This window comes from Acartia tonsa, chromosome 12 (genome assembly GCF_053477335.1).
Source record: "Acartia tonsa isolate MP-2025a chromosome 12, ASM5347733v1, whole genome shotgun sequence".
In the NCBI taxonomy this organism is placed as follows: domain Eukaryota; kingdom Metazoa; phylum Arthropoda; class Copepoda; order Calanoida; family Acartiidae; genus Acartia; species Acartia tonsa.
The window spans coordinates 30,520,397-30,536,245 of NC_137271.1; the positions used below are offsets into that span (position 1 = coordinate 30,520,397).

Consider the following 15,849-nt stretch of genomic DNA (forward strand, 5'->3'; position numbering starts at 1 on the left):
GTCCACAAGTGCCACATAATATTGTACATAAACAAGGACAATTATGTCCACAAGTGTCACATAATATTGTACATAAACAAGGACAATTATATCCACAAGTGTCACATGATATACATAAACACGGACAATTATGTCCACAAGTGTCACATAATATTGTACATAAACAAGGACAATTATGTCCACAAGTGCCACTTAATATACATAAACATGTTTGTAAGTCAATCTATCGGTGGGTTTGAACCGAAGGATCTCACTAACCACTGAACCTATGGGATTCTCCTTTTAAGTGTAGTATCTGAGAGGTCCTGAGAAGTTTTTTTTAACTATTCTGTGGGAACTCGCTCTATAAAAAATAATTACTCTTATCCAATTTTTTACTTTAAAAAACTAAAATTACGTCATCCCTCCTCCTAACTTCAAGTGCCCTTAGATGCACTAGTTATTTAAAAAGCAATAAGTAATGTGAATAGGATAACTATTTAAGATAAAAGGGAGTTTTGTCCAATGGAATTTAGAAAAAGGATATTTGAAAATTAATGAATCAAAATTTGCTGCTAAAAATGTAAAAAACATGTTAATTTCCAATTTCTAGGTCCTTCGTAACATTCATCAGAACTCCTCGTCAAAAAAATCATGGTTTATATATGACTTTAAAAAAAAGAGGTCGGGGCTGACAATAAAAGTTATGAGAATACATGTAAAAAGTTAATTAGTTATCATCTTCTGTCTTTAAAAGTAATAAAACAGGAGAGAAACATATTTTAACCTCTGAAGGTATGGTTTAAAGATTTGTGGTGCCTGATTGGATGTTATTACAGTTCCTTCTATTTTGTCTCCACAGTTATGGCAGTCTAGTAAACCCGCCTGAATTAAAAAGATTTTAAAATAAAGATTTTATCAAAATAAATACATGCAAACACTCAAATAAAATTGTTTATCAAGCAACCAAAATACTTTATATACATCGCTAAATTTTGAACACTAAAAAGAGAAGTTTGGTCAGTTTAAAACTGTTTTTAGACAAATCAAAGTTAAAAAATGAAAAGTATTCTAGAATATATCTAAATATCTGTATTAAGAAAGTCAAAGCTGTTGGTGGTATCAAATGCTTTGTTGATATCAAACTCTTCTAAGAAATGCTAGATTTATTTACCATCATGAATTTCATATTTATAAGAAGAAAATACTTCTTCATGGTTAGTGCTCTTAATCTCTCACTAAGAAAAATAACACGAAGCCATTGTCTTATGGGCATATTTTTTCTTGACATATGTTATCCTTTAATTTAAATATAACCTTTTTATGTTCTTCACAGTAATATCGGGAGTCAACTATGTAATACTTGTCCGTTAATCTAAAAAAGTAATGAGATTTAAAGGTAATGGACAATAAATTATACATTAACAAATAATGATAACCCTCATTGTATACATATTTATTTGTAAAAGTTTAGAACGCAAATTAAAATTTAATACAAGTTTTTAATCCAATGACTAAGACAGTGTTGTTATAAAACTTTGGGTACAAATAGCCTATAACTTACTTAATTTGTATGTTACATATGATTTTAGTTTTAAGTTTTATTTTAGCAAATAATTGCACTTACTTGGTATTACAAACAGAACATTCAAAACAGTCGGGGTGGAACTTTTTCCCATCTAAACACAATTTGGATAATGGAAAGAAAACGAAGTAGCAGGTTTCGTCCTATTTTACACAGTTGCTTTTGATAATTTAATTTAGGTTAGGTTAGGTAGATTTTAAAGATTGACCCGCAAGGTAATTAAGGAAACTGGCCCCGCAGGATTAGATCCCCCGCAGGAGCTAGAAATAGGAAAAACGCTACTGTGAAAATACTTCGTTTTCTTATCATTATCCGACAATTTAAAAATGTATACCTATTAATTTCTAATAATTAATACAAAGCATCTCTATTTTCCCTAATGATTTTTTAAAAAAATAGCATAGCTTTTCTATAATTAGGGTAGGTCCGTCCGTTTGAGTCGGAACGGTTAGCTCTTTTCGCTTATTCAGACATGTCAAAATTGTCCGAACGATTTCAAACTTTCCATTATGATTCCTATAACAGTTAGGTACGATTTAGAAAACGCAGCAACTCTGTAATCGTTACCAGAATGTCCGTATGTACATTTTAAAGATGTTGATTGTTAACCTTTTTGACAACAATTATTTATGTCATATAAATATTCTATTAATCTGATATTTGAAATACTGATTCCTATTACAACAAGGTACAATGATATAAGCGTAGCATCGCTATAGTCAGGTCATAAAAATGTAGGTATGTCCTTAAATATTATACTGTATTTAAGCAGTTTTGCAAAAAAAAATGCTTTAAATTATGTTGAGACTTATATATTTACATTCTGCTTATTCAGTTATGAAACTTTACATATTGCAATGTTCGTTTATCCTATCATTTCAGAGCTTCGTCTTCATGGATGTTATCATCCTTTTACTTTTATATTCCTTTTCTTGAGTTATAGGACACATTCCCAGGAAAAATATCAACAGTGAAGCATATATGGAAATTAAAAGCAACCTGCTATGATAGATTTATCTTTGATACTTTTCTCACAAGCTGAACAACTACCTGAAAGGAGAGAGCTGTACATAAATCATAAAATACAAGGACAACACTGCCTTTAAAAGTACAGCACACACTAAACAAATAAGATATGGACAGTAAACACCTTAATTGCGAATTTATAGTAAAAATACATTATCTATCTATCTATCTATCTATCTATCTATCTATCTATCTATCTATATATCTAACTATCTAACTATCTATCTATCTATCTATCTTTCTATCTATCTATCTATCTATCTATCTATCTATCTATCTATCTATCTATCTATCTATCTATCTATCTATCTATCTATCTATCTATCTATCTATCTATCTATCTATCTATCTATCTATCTATCTATCTATCTATCTATCTATCTATCTATCTATCTATCTATCTATCTATCTATCTATCTATCGATCTATCCATCTATCTATCTATCTATCTAAATGTGTACAGCTGTCAGCCATAAACCGTATCAGGATTAGACAAATTGATTTCTTTTAACATGTTGAAAGACATTAATATATTTTTGTTGAATATTTGGACGGTTAGTTGAGCAGGCAATGCCAAATCTCTGACTGATTTATTGGGGATTGGTTTTTAAACATGGAATAATTTCTATTTTCTTTTCTTATAGTTTCCTCCAAAAATTAGGAGGTTAATATAGGCATTATTGAGACAAAATGTATTGAAAATATCGATTTTCATAGAGAAAAGTGAACAAAAGTCACAAACTTCCAAAGACAGACTTTAAACATCAGAAAAAATTGAGAGGAAAACTAAAGTTCATGGTACATAATAATGTTAATAATCATTTAGTTAGTTCATTAAGTAGCTGTAGAATATAACATTTCATTGAAGTAAAACAATATTTAGAGGGGAAGGGGTTAAATAACTGTATGTTCCCATTCCGAGGACCATGTGCTGTCTTTCAATTATGTCTTTGTAAATCAACCAATAGCGTCGGGAATATTTACACAGACAAATCGCTACAAAAGAGCAGAAAGCAATTTGCTACCAGACGACAAAAGGCCGTTAACAAAGGGATCCAGGTAGTTGTCTGGTTATACATCTATATTAATAGATTTATTATCATAACAGTTGATTGGTAAAGAAGTTCCTACAGTTAAAATCTTTGTAACTGCTTTGAATTTAGGAAATGTTAAAGTTTGCCATTAAAAACCGGCATTATACTGTCATTTAGCTATTAGAAGATTAAGCTTCTTTGCAGGAAGTGGAGGACAATGGCAAATGAATTAATCTGCAACCTCTCATTCCCCAAATATTTTATAAAATACAGTATCTATCTAGTATTTGGAAAAATACTAATTATTCATTCATTCAACTATCCCGGCCCATTCTCCATAATTTCTTTCAAAGTTATTCCAATGGATAAAGAAAACGTGGATATATTGACAAGGGAAAATTTTACGTCAATTTAGGTTTCTAATATGGATCTCATTTCTTGGACAGTTTGTTTATACAGTAGAAGGTTAGCGGATGGATGGGGGTATCGTTATTTTAGCCAGCTGCAAGTATATGAAAATATAATGCAACATATAAGTAATAACATATCGATTGCTATTCCTAATATGTAATAGATTAATATACTTTTTACAGTAATAGTTATTTCTCGCATCGTATTATAGACAGCTTTCCGCGGATATAGAATGTACAATTATAAAAATTAAAACCAGTTTTTTTAGCCCCGTGGTGCCGGATATAATACGATGCTAGACATAGTTTTTTCGTATGGATGAGAACCGGTTCTTATCTACCGGATTCGAATGAATACGAGAATTGTTACTACTTACGTTATGATTGTTGTATAGGGTATAATTTAGTTGACAAGAAGGTGATTAAAGTCCCTCCACAGATTATGACGTCATACGATAGAATAGCCAATGAGAGGCCAGTATACACATTTGACCAATGGTAAAATTTATGCTGGCTCTCATTTGTTATTCTATCGTATGACGTCATAATATGTGGAGAGACTTTAATCATCTTAACTAAAAATTGTAATATATTGGATATCTTTTAAGGTTCCAGAGATAAATTAATAAGATAATAAATTCCTAAATGTTGAATTTTGTATTCTAAAGCTATAGTGGTTTTAAGGTAAAGTAGAAAAAGTAAATTAATTTAAGAAACTAATGTTCTTTCTATCTCTAACAAAGTTCATTTACAGATCTATTCCCAGAACGGTCAAAAAATAGACAGACAAACACAACGATCTTGTATAATATAGCTGAACTATGAAAAATATTTAAATTGAAGTTTGAATTAGTTTGTAACATATTATTTACTCTATTTATTCTTTTCATCTGAATCTAAAATGGCTTTAAAGTATAGAAAACTCATAAAAAATGAAAAATTGGACCTTAATGGTACAGTGCAGTGGTGAGCGGAAACACATACTGACTTTATTTTTACCTAGTTCTGTTTCTGAAGGTTTTAAACCATTTTCCTCCTCTCCAATTCCCTTGAAACTGTTGACCATTTTCTGTGTTAGGTCGTCCAAATCACGCTCCATGCTTTCGTCCTAGGAAAATTGGCTTGGTGGATTTTAATGAAAGAATAAAATATGATAAAAGGATGACAACATCTATGATTAGAGAATCGCACAAAATAAATAATTTTGAATATACGGAATAGGAGATTAAAAGAGCATTTGTTAAAACAATAATCGCGAGACCTTTCATCACTAAACCTTTCACACATATCTTTATATTTATATTTTGTAGTATGACGGACAAAAAAAATTAAATACTGGATACTCACATTTATAAGAAATCTTCGCAAAAAATCAGCTGTCTGTCTATCTTGAGACAACTGAGAAATACTAAATTTCCCATACAGCGCTACGGACTGGCTGACGGACGAACAGACAAAGGGAATTGTAGAGCAGTCAAAATCTCCTATCTCTCGGATTTAAAGGGAACCTAGTAATAGTGTCTAACTTTTTATCTTTGTGACGTAACAAAAATCCATCTCTTTTTTAGGGGGTTCCTTTCCCACCTCCCTTCTCATCCTTCGATTTTTGTTACATCACAAAGATAAAAAGTTAGACACTATTACTAGGTTCATTTAAAGGGATAAGATATCGGTAAATTGATGTACATCCGAAATGTTTATACACAAAATTACCCATTTTTAATATTACAATAAGTGGCTGAAAAGTGTGGACACTCAACTTAATCAACTAACCAATTAAAATTCAATAATCGTCCCCATAGTTGTTAATCCAATGAATTTTAAAACGTGATTATTAAACTTTAGGACCAGTGCAATAAACAGCCTAATGCCCTCTCCCTCCCTGCTGTGTCTAGATTCTTACCCACATACTATGAGGACGAATGCCGCTGCTTGGCAGAACAGTTGACGGAGAGAGTACGCGGGAGTTTCTGCCAGAGGAACTCTGGGAAAGTCGTCTTTGCTCACTGAAATTATAAATAGTTATTTAATTAACATATCATATTATCAGCAACTTTACGCGGATATTAAAATGAAAACTTATAATATTACAACCAGATTTGTTAGCCCTAAGGCCCAGGCTAATAACTGGTTTATTTTAATTAATTTTTATTTAAATGATCGTTGCAAATTGACTGTAATACGACGCTTTACATGATTTATCATTATGGTTGAGAACCAGTTCTAATCCAGCGAATATCAACCAAAACCATAAGGGAAATGAGAATAATAGAAATACTATAAGAATAAGTGTATCTTAAAACTTAAAAGAAATAATAATAAAACCGCTCACCTAAAATGTTCAATGTCAGCTAATAAGTTATCCAGATTTTTGACAGCACATTCTGAAAAAAAAAACGGTTGTACTTTAAAATTTTGGTTTATTTTAATTAAAACACCAATTCAGAAATGGTAAAATACGATATGATTGGAAATAAATTGTGTCATGACAAAATACTTTTATCTCATTAATAAAATTAATGTTTTAAGTGTAATTTTTAGAAAGAAAATGTTTGACATTATGGGCATGGGCAACATTCAATCAACATATTGAATTTGACAAAAATACACACACTTATTGAAAATAAAATTATCATGATTTTGCTAGTTGTAGAAATGGCAGCTCTCCCTCTCTAAAGAGAAAAGAATGGCTGATAAATTGTTGTACAACCCCAATGATGATAGACAAAACTACCCTTTCTGTATATTACAATTAGTTTTTGAAATGTTAAGACAATCAACTTAATGAACCAACCAATTAGAAGTCACCAAAATTGTTAAGACAGTGAATAAGAAAACATTATTATAAAACTTTGGGAACTAGTGTAACAAACATCCAAATGTCCCCTTCCTTCATGGCACACACTACCTGACTAGGAATTCAGAGAGAATGGGGACAATACACTGGTCCCCAAAGTTTTACAATAACTTTTTCTTATTCGTTGGCTTAACATTCGGGGACTCATGTTTAATTTTGATTGGTTGATTCATTAAGTTAATTGTTCAATCGTTTCAACCACTAATTTAAATCTACAGAAGAGGTAATTTTGTGTAACATAATAAAGGGGATGAACATGAATTTATCGGGTATTGTCTTATACCTTTAAATCCCTGCTATGAATTAGTTTATGTTAGTCTTACCTGTCGGACTTGAGGAGCTGTAGCTTAATCTCTTATTCTAAAAAAACATAAATTTGATTTGTTCACAATTTTACTAAATACATAACTATCGGCTACGCTCATAAATGCCTCTAGGGGCACATGAGGGGAGTGTTACATAAAATGAGATAAAGGGTAAGTCGACATCTCCATTACAATAATCACTTCACTTGGGGATGTAAAGGTATCCTCCCCAAAATAGCTATAAACCTTCCATGGACCAACAGAGAACCATATTGGTCCAAAAGTTAGCGAGATCTTTTGCTACACACACTGAGAAAGACACAAATCTTATTCCTTTTATTTTAGGATAAATACATTTTTGAAGCCATGACATAAACATGTGTAAAAATGTAAAAATTGTCAAAACACTGTTTTTAGCTCACTGCGTAGTAATTTTCGATAAAATTTCAACCTACACATCACTCCAATTTCTTCACATTAACTGCGCGAGTCTTAACACCTCTGGGTTTTTTTTAGGGGGGAAGGGATTCTTATAAAACAGTAAACAGAGAAAACAGCAAGAAAAATAATTATCTAAACGCCAGATAATACGTAGGTATTGGGTTCTAATTTGTCTAACGATGCTGTGAGTATTGGTGCAAAAAATATGACGTAACAAAAAAATTAGCCAATGAGAGTCCACTACCATTGCCGCCATTGGTCAATAACGGCCTCTCATTGGCTAATTATTTTTGTTACGTCATATTTTTTGCACCAATACTCACAGCATCTTGTCTAACTAAAGTATGGATTGAAAGTAACCGATTAATATCCGCTGTATTAGAACCGGTTCTCAGCCTTAGCATAGTATTACAAGCAATTATCCACGTATATTAAAATGAAAGAATCTAAAATTAAAGCATAAAGCTGCCTATAATACGATGTGATAAATAACTATTATGGACATGTACGCCACAAGTTATTATTTTGGAATATTTTTAACAGATCTTGTTATATAAAATAATTTTTAGAATTTTAGATTTAAAAGAAAAATTTTTAAAAATTTATATTCTGGGAGGAGATTTTTTTTTTTTGGAGGGGGGGGGTTAGTCGATCCCATATTTTTAATTTTTGTTTAAAAAAAAAAGAAATTTGGTGGGGGATTTATCATTTTTGGTGAGGTTGTGGGTGTCCCACACCCAAGAAAATAATTATAAACCTTCCCAGGACCTATGAGAAGCTACCCTGTAAAGGAGAACCCGATCGGTTTAGCGGTTAGCGAGATCCTTCGGTACAAAAAAAAAACATACAAAAAGACGTTCTACTTTGTACTATAGATATGATCTTGTGGTCAACGCCCAAAGTTAAGATCCCTATTATGTGTCAACGCCCTGCAGACAACCAACCCTTGCAGAACACAACCCTTGTTTGGAAGTCTTAACTTTATCTTATATTAACTTTATCTGCTGGTTTTTAAAAAACACTTACATCCCATAAAGGTGCGAATAAAAAAGAGTAGCGAGTTAAAATGAGTTTTCTTTCCATAGACACAAATATCAGATTTTTCTCAATAAAATTCGAACTTCTGGTAAAAACTCGGCATCTTAGGCTTTCTTTAAAGCGCAAAGCTACTGTTTCAATAGGAAATTATGTACGTCCAACCATATGATTGTCCATTAAAGTTACAATTTAATCTTTTTATTTAGTATTTCTTTTTATAAGGGTAACCGATCTATAGTATAGATGGAACTACCTGTCTCCGTTTTCCAAGGACCTTTTTCGTCTGCTAGCAAATAGTTTTCAGCTACTTGGCTGTGTTAATATTTCCGATTCTATTGGTTGAATTTCAAGGACAAAATTGAGAGTCGGCACAAGGTCCCTTTACTATTTTACTCTAATATTATAAGAGCAATCAGTTTTGTTCTTTTCAACATAGTTTTGATTTGTTCTGACTGCGCTATTTGTGATCTTGATTATGCTTGTTAATTAATGTTTATTTTCTTTATCTTTGAGAGTTTTTATGTATTTACAATAACGCAGCTACTCTATATGTTACTCGGAAACAACAAAATGTCTTTATTTGATCTATTCATAAAGAAAGCTTTTTCTTTTCTGTCAATAAGTTTTTATTCTTTTATTTTAACTTATTAAGGCTATCCTAGAATGAAATATATCTTAGATAAGTTATGCATTAAAAAAATCATAGTAGGGACGTAATTACTTTTTTAACTGTGGTTATAGAGAAGCTAAAGCAATCACAATAGTCCATTAAAATAATTTCATTTAACAGTCACCAAATCTTCATATTCATAATCAATAAAAATGGCTTTTGTAGCATGTCTGATAGACTGACGGACCAAGTATACTGGATGTTCTTTGACAAGATATTTCTTTATCAAGGTAATTATAGAGTATCTTAGCTACTAAAAATTATGTAAGTGGATAAAAACTAAATTTTGCAACATTCTTATAGACCATAACAGGATGTCTGTGTGTCTATACCGAAGGATCTCGCTAACCGCTGTCAAACGAAATAGTTCTTCTTAAAAGGGTAGCTTCTCATAGGTACTGGGAAGGTTTATAACTCTTTTGGGGGATGGTACCACCACCCTCCCGAGAGAAATCCGACGAAAAATATAAAAAAAAAATATTTTAATTATCCCACAGGGCGGCAACAGTATCATAAAAAACATGGAAAAAAACAACAGCTTATCTATAGAAAAATTATGTATGAAATTAGATATCTAAAATAAAAATAAGCATAAAGTGGCACTAGAGGCCTCTAGGGGCATTGCCGCTCATTATAAATATTGTGAAATGTAAGAACACCATAATAAGAAGACTATGGTGGTGAATATCTTGTTTTGCCTCCCACTCAACTAAGTATCAAATTTACTCATGGCTACAGGGACAGGACAATATACTAAATATTAATCTTTCCCAGATATAGGAAACTTTTCAGGGATCTGAAGTGATAAAACAATGCCCGATGAATTGATGTACATTCCTATAATGATGATACAAGAAATTACCCCTTCTGTAGATTACATTTAGTGATTGAAACGTTTGGAAACTCAACGTAAAGAACCAACTAATAAAAAAACTAAGTCCCCAAAGTTTTTCAGCCAACGAATAAGAAAGCGCAATTATAAAACTTTGGAGACTGGTGTAATAAACAACTTAAAGTCTCCTTCCTATATGAAAACCACTGCTATAATTAAATGTTATGGGGAATCAAATAATTTACATTAATTTTTTCACCATTGACCTTATCCTGTGTTCATGATCGAATTTACCACATAAAAACTCTATGGCAGACATATTCTAGATTTACTAATATCTTCACATTATTAATGGATCTTAAGGGATAAGACAATAGACGATAAATGTTTTACAACCTTTACTTGGTTATGGCCCGCGACCGTGGCTCAACACGTAGCGCCTCCGATCGTCGTCGGGAAGGTGACAGGTTCGAATCTCGATCCGACACCGCGTCATAACTGAAGACGCTAAAAATGGTTCCTACTGCTGCAATGTCAGGTGCGCGACATAAATAGTTAGAGTAGGGGGAATGCCTTGGCCCAAAACAGGCGCAACTCACTACCATGCACAGTTAGGACTTCTCAGACAAAGGTCGTGCAATCAAAGGGTTGGCTGTCTGATGGGCAAATGGACGCTTTACACCGCAATCATAGGGCTTAGGGCCACATGGTTACAGAAACACTGACAAATTGTCAGCGGCCTATGCTCCCCCCTGTGGAGTGAAAAGGGCTTGTTACTGTTTTTACTGGGTTATGGCACTTTTTGTCCAATTTTTTCCACCAATAATTTCAATCTTACAAGGATTTTTTTCCCTTTTCCCCTGGTACAATAATATAATGAAAAAGGTATAAAAAACAAAAATCGAGGAAATCTAAGAAAGTATAAACATGTAAGTAAATATAAATACGATAAAAATGTAGGGTGAAATTGATTTTATTTTACGTATATATTAAAGTAATTTTATACCAAACAAGGATGACAAAATCCATAAAAGCGAAAACCTTAGAATCTGAAGGAAGGACAAGAGAACAATAACTCTTCTCCAGTGTCAGAACTTAATAAGCAGAACATAATTTCTAAGTCTGAACGAAATTGCAAATAAATTTGTAATATGCTTTATTTTTAGGATTTGATTACAGAGTTACCTTGCTTATGATACTTTACCTTGTTGTTCTAAGCATCATTATTCTAAAAATCAAACGAATAGGATAATTATATCATGAAATTTGTTTTTGTTAAAATGTAAAAAAAATCATCTTGTTTTAAATGAAAGTAACGATCATGGAGTTGCTATGCCTTCTAGATTGTACATCACTGCCATAGGAATCATTATGCAAAGTTTGAAATCGATAGAATAATTGTAACGTGTCTATTCTAATAATAATATCATACAAAAATGTTGACAAAAATTAAAATTAGCATTATAGAGTTATTACGCTAACTAACTAACTGTTAATAGAATCATCATGCAAAGTAAAACGATGTGTGTCTGTCTTAATCTTAAGATCTCGGTAACCGCTTGACCGATAGGGCTATAATCTTCAGGGAATATACCTACTGAACCTGCGGCAGTTTTAATCTATAAACCTATAAATTAACCTAAAATATGACCTTACTGCACACACATACAAAGGAACAGTTTCATTTTTCCCATATTCCACATTTTGCACCCTTGAAAATGAATGGAAAAATAAACTAATTTTCTATATTAAAAAAACACGTACTATCTTTAAAAGCAAAGCTTTTCTATAATTAGGGTCGGTCCGTCCGTACGTCCGTCCGTCCGTACGTCCGTAACGGATAGCTTTTTTCGTTAATTTAGGCATGTTAGAATTGTCCTATCGATTTAAAACTTTGCATGGTGATTCGTTTAGTAGTTAGTTACGATTTAGAAAGCGTAGCAACTCTATAATCATTACCAAAATGTCCGTACGTCCATTGTAAACATGTTGATTTTTTTACTTTTTTAACAAAAAAAGTTTATGTGATCTAATAATCCGATTGATTTGAATTTTATCAAGCAGTTTTTCAACAAATTTACTTGCAATTTTGCTTCGACTCTTATACATTTATATTCTTATTATTTAGTTCTGACACTATACAAGTGTTAATGTCCGTTTGTCCTATCGTTTCAGTACTTCGCTTTTATGGATGTTGTCATCCTTGTTTATACAAATCTAATTCCCTATCTATCTTATTTTGAGTTTTATCAAATAGTAAAGTAGAAAAGTATAAGTTTGTCCTTTTTTCTTTAGATCTTTAAAACAACAAAGTTTTAATGATATTGATTTCTTGCATTTGAATTATTTGATGCTTATCCATAAATAGCCTAAAACCAAACCCATGGACTCTGTGGGGCCTAAACCTGCGGAGTCTTAATCCTTGCGGGGGTTATCTAGTACACAATATAACCTAACATGGCCTAAAGAAATAAACAGATTAAACCCTACCCCTCCTTCTAATTTTAAATTTTGTTTTAAAATAGGGGACAGAGGGGTCATTAGTGCTCACATAAGGTGTATGCACAAACACATATGAGATAAATTAAATCATTTTAGTGTGAGCCAGATCGGGGTGAGCCAACTTTCCACCAATGAGAGCACAGCATTTTATGAAATGCCGCGCTGTGATTGGCTGAAATTCGGCTCACCCCGATCTGGCTCACCACTAAAATGATTTAAAGATCCAGCTCTGAATGTATCATTTTTATTATTATTTCCTTTTTTGTAGATTATTGCTGCGCTACTTAAGGACATTGTTATGCTTGTATACATTTTATAATTTCTATCTTGCAATGTGTCCAAAATGATGTATGATATTAATAAACCAGAATAATTTACAATTTTTTTCAAGGGCGAATAATTTTCTCCTTTTTTATGCAATATTTTTTTTCATGGTATGTTGGTTAAATAAAGTCAGATCTGAGGTGAATTCTTAAAAAAATGTTTTCGTGGTAAATCCTCCAAAGTCACATAAAAAATCTACAAAAATTAAATTAAATCTTATGTTAATAACCCTTCTATGATTTTGTTTAATTTTTGTAGATTTTTAATGTGATTTTGGTAAATTTTTCACGAAAACAATTTTGCCCCACCTAGCGATTAGTGTGGCAATTTTTTTTTAAGAATCCACCTCTGTTGTTGGTTAAATAAACCACAGTATTTTTTACTATGAGATCTTTTTTAAAATCAATTTTACCCCACTTATAATTAATAATTAATGCCTTATTTTGTTTGTTTTTTAAGACAGTTAAAAAAAATATATATATTTCAGTTTTTATTTAAAAAGTACAGTAAAATCTAAAATTTAAAACGTTTGGACACCCAGTTTAATGAAACACCCAATAAATATTCAAGAAAAGATCCCAAAGTTGAAGAGCCAACGACTAAAAAGCTTTGGGGACTAATGTAATAAATAGCCCAATGTCCTCTCCATCCCAAGCCTAATACAGATTTGCGACATAAAGGAAGGCTGTCCAAAATTTTGAGCGATTAACTGCGGTTCTGGCTGTGAAAAGAGGACTGCTTATTATTTATGCTGCTTGTGTACGACTTCATTTTTTTGTTGTCGGGGGGTTAAGGGTGCTCAAGAATATTCTGTTTTTGGGACTAAAACCTGCCTTGGATTATTACTAAACTTCGCTGAAAATTGTAGAATGTTGTGTTAAGCAGTTCACGAGATCTTAGCAAATATACACACATAAATCCATCAATTATAATGCCTATACCTGTTCTCTTCTTTTTATCTCAGCTTTTAGATTTTCAGCAAAAGCCTCAAATTCATCAATGGCCAGCTCCAAATCTTGGGTCTAAATACAATTGTAATCTTTAATTATAAAATATTATCTATAAAATTGTATTACCAGAGTTACTCTATTACTGTTTTGGTTTAACCCGCGACCGTTGCTCAACACGTAGTAAATCTGCTCGTAGTCGGGCAGGTGATAGATTCGAATCTTCGCTTTGCACCGCGTCATAACTAAAGACGTTAAAAATAGTTCCTGATGCTACTATATCTGTTGCGCTACATTAATAGTTAGAATAAGGGGAATTCATTGGCCCAAACCAGGCGCAACTTATAACCACGCACATTTAGGACTTCTCAGATAAAGGTTATCAAAGAGTTGATTGTCTGATGGGTGTTACTTAGCAAAATTCTCGGAAGTTTGGACAGAAAAGGAGACATTTGGCTCCCCTTAATTATCCTGTTTAAATGTTTTTGGTTTAACTGTAAGTCAATCTGTTACTTGGGCGCATGGGCGAAGGGAAGGAGAGTATAGGGGTGACAAACTGGCATAGCCCTGTGCACGCCACTGACTAACTTAGTCATAGTAAGCTAGGTAAAATATTTGAATATTCCATGTGATGTTTAGAATTAAAACAGTGCAGTGGTGCTTTTCACAAAACTAGCGGCTGCGCCCATAGCACTTAGATGCTTACCAATCGCAGATGCTGAAATATATCCTAAAACCACCAAAAGGCCTTAATCTAGAAAAAAAATAACCTAAAACCTATTTGATGCTTACCTACATTGAAGAACTGAATCGGTTCGAAATCTTAAGCTACAAAAAGACCCTACTACTGCATATAATAGCATAGGACTTACATGGTTTAATATAGGACATAATTAATACAAACAAATTTATCTGTTTATAACGCATACATTATAATTATTAATAATTAAGTTATTGAACAAGGACAAGAATCCTTTTAAGTAACGCAGCAGTAATATGTTTCTTTGCTAGCTAATTTAATTTCAAACTGTTTATACTATTTTTAATTCCAATTAATATGACTTTGAAAAATCTACTAATTTTAACAACAAAAATCTAATATCTTATTTCATTTCCTAATCATATTGTATGATTTATTTTAATATTGATTTCCTATTTATGTGGTAAAACCTAATAATGCTTGAAATAAATGATAAAAAACCACTTACCATGTTATAAATAATTTTTAACCTAATAATTAGTTAAAAATAACTTATTACTATTTTTAACAAATTTCACAGTTGATCAAGTTCACTTTCTCTCACTGCAATGTCGCATAGTTTTATTATTTAATGGTGGATTTTTTTCATTACACAGCTAGGTTCATTCCTTAAAAAGATATTAATTGTGAATTTGTTAATATGTAATCTAAGGATTAGTTATGGTACACCGACATATGTACTTGAGTCTTGAATGACAGACATACTATTGCGACAAACGTCCTAGGAGACAAAACCTTTGGAGACAGACTCTCTAGGAGATAAATGTAAAAGTAGACAATCGTACTGGGGCGAAACAGCGTATAGTGTCTAATAAAAAATGACGTCATAAAATACAAATGACCAATGAGAGGCCAGTATACAATTTACAAATATAATGTATACTGGCCTATCATTGGTCATTTGTTTTGTACGACGTCATTTTTTATTGGGCACTATATGCTGATCCACTAGGGGTACAAACGCACTAGAAGACGATCCTTCTATAAGACAAACGTACTAGGAGGTCAAGTATATTAGGAGACAAATGTACTAAAGGGGACATCTCTTAACCCTTAACAGTCGGAGCTCTTTTCAGACCTTTATTAGTTTGGGGAAGGGGGGTGGTGGTAGAGTGCCCACCAACAGTTACCTCAGCACC

The 15,849-nt window shown here is 32.2% G+C and overlaps 1 protein-coding gene across 1 annotated transcript in view; it reads right to left on the reverse strand.

The window, feature by feature from the left end:
- Positions 1-15,332, reverse strand: part of LOC145333552 (uncharacterized) — a 35,336-nt gene extending 20,004 nt beyond the window's left edge. Inside the window, exons 1-10 of the mRNA XM_080178714.1 lie at positions 15,159-15,332; positions 13,945-14,025; positions 7,215-7,251; positions 6,367-6,418; positions 5,938-6,040; positions 5,034-5,142; positions 2,564-2,614; positions 1,607-1,658; positions 1,297-1,354; positions 799-864 (exon numbers count right to left, since the gene is read on the reverse strand). Of these exons, the coding sequence (XP_080034840.1) occupies positions 799-864; positions 1,297-1,354; positions 1,607-1,658; positions 2,564-2,614; positions 5,034-5,142; positions 5,938-6,040; positions 6,367-6,418; positions 7,215-7,251; positions 13,945-14,025; positions 15,159-15,161 (612 nt within the window). The 5' untranslated portion in view covers positions 15,162-15,332. The remainder of the gene's footprint in view (positions 1-798; positions 865-1,296; positions 1,355-1,606; positions 1,659-2,563; positions 2,615-5,033; positions 5,143-5,937; positions 6,041-6,366; positions 6,419-7,214; positions 7,252-13,944; positions 14,026-15,158) is intronic.
- Positions 15,333-15,849: the final 517 nt, after the last annotated feature.